Raw genomic sequence first — 980 nt, forward strand, 5'->3', positions numbered from 1 at the left:
TAGCATCTTCCATTTCGATTTCATCGAATGGAAATGCTGTTCGTGTTGTTGTTGTTGTTGTCACGGCCGGCTCGCTTGTACGTCGCAAGGTAAGCTCTGCTGTAGGCATTGCATCTAATGGTGTTGTTGGTGAATAAGACGTTCTTAGGTCACTATGCCATTCCTGTAACAGAATTGGCGTAGCTCTAAAGGAATCAATTGTTGACGAGTCACTCTCCTCGACCTACAAACTAGTCGCACTGGATGTTACTATGGAAATATCAGCTGAGTGAAGCATATGATGTGCTGCCTGTTGCTGTTGATGATGGTGATGGTGGTGATGTTGTTGTTGTTGCTGCTGTTGTGCTGCCGCCGCCGCTGCAGCAGCTGCTTGTTGCTGCTGTTGTTGACTTAGTTTAGATTCTTTCTTGATGCGTTGTTTCAGATGCACTTTGGCATGCCTTTTCTTCTCATCGGAACGCGCAAATTTACGTCCGCAAATATCGCAGGAGAAAGGTTTTTCACCGGTGTGTGTGCGTATGTGTGTTGTTAAATGATCTGATCGACTAAAGGAACGCATACAAATGCGACATTGGAAAGGTTTTTGACCGGTATGTATGCGTATATGGCGGGTCAGTTCGTCGGAACGGGAAAAACGGCGGTCGCAATTTTCCACTGGGCAGGCATAGGGACGCTCATGTACTGGTGTTTTACTTGGGCGGTTGGGATATTTACGTGGCTTAACAGGCACTAATTTTAGTGGCATGGCGCTTTGTTGATATACCTGTGAGAGTATTTCATGCCCTTTACTGGTGGATGGACTGTATTCAGCAAGTTGCACTACTGAGTAGCTACCCTGGCTGCCACTTTGTGTAGGTTGCATATGATGTGGCGTCGGTGTAGTATCCGCATATGCTTCTTGTTTTGGTATAATAGCAGCTACAGCGGATGATGCAGATGAGGGTCCGGGTACAACAAGCGATTGCTGTGGACTGCCATAT

General features: G+C 46.6%; 1 protein-coding gene across 1 annotated transcript; it reads right to left on the bottom strand.

The window, feature by feature from the left end:
* Positions 1-216: 216 nt before the first annotated feature.
* On the bottom strand, positions 217-980 carry LOC119683082 (early growth response protein 1-B-like; the record flags this gene model as incomplete). The annotated part of the gene is given in 1 exon segment (XM_038096689.1): positions 217-980. A coding segment is annotated over 1 exon segment (757 nt), but the record flags the coding sequence as incomplete, so codon positions are not given.

Source organism: Teleopsis dalmanni, chromosome 2, assembly GCF_002237135.1.
Source record: "Teleopsis dalmanni isolate 2A chromosome 2, ASM223713v2, whole genome shotgun sequence".
NCBI classification, from domain to species: Eukaryota; Metazoa; Arthropoda; class Insecta; order Diptera; family Diopsidae; genus Teleopsis; species Teleopsis dalmanni.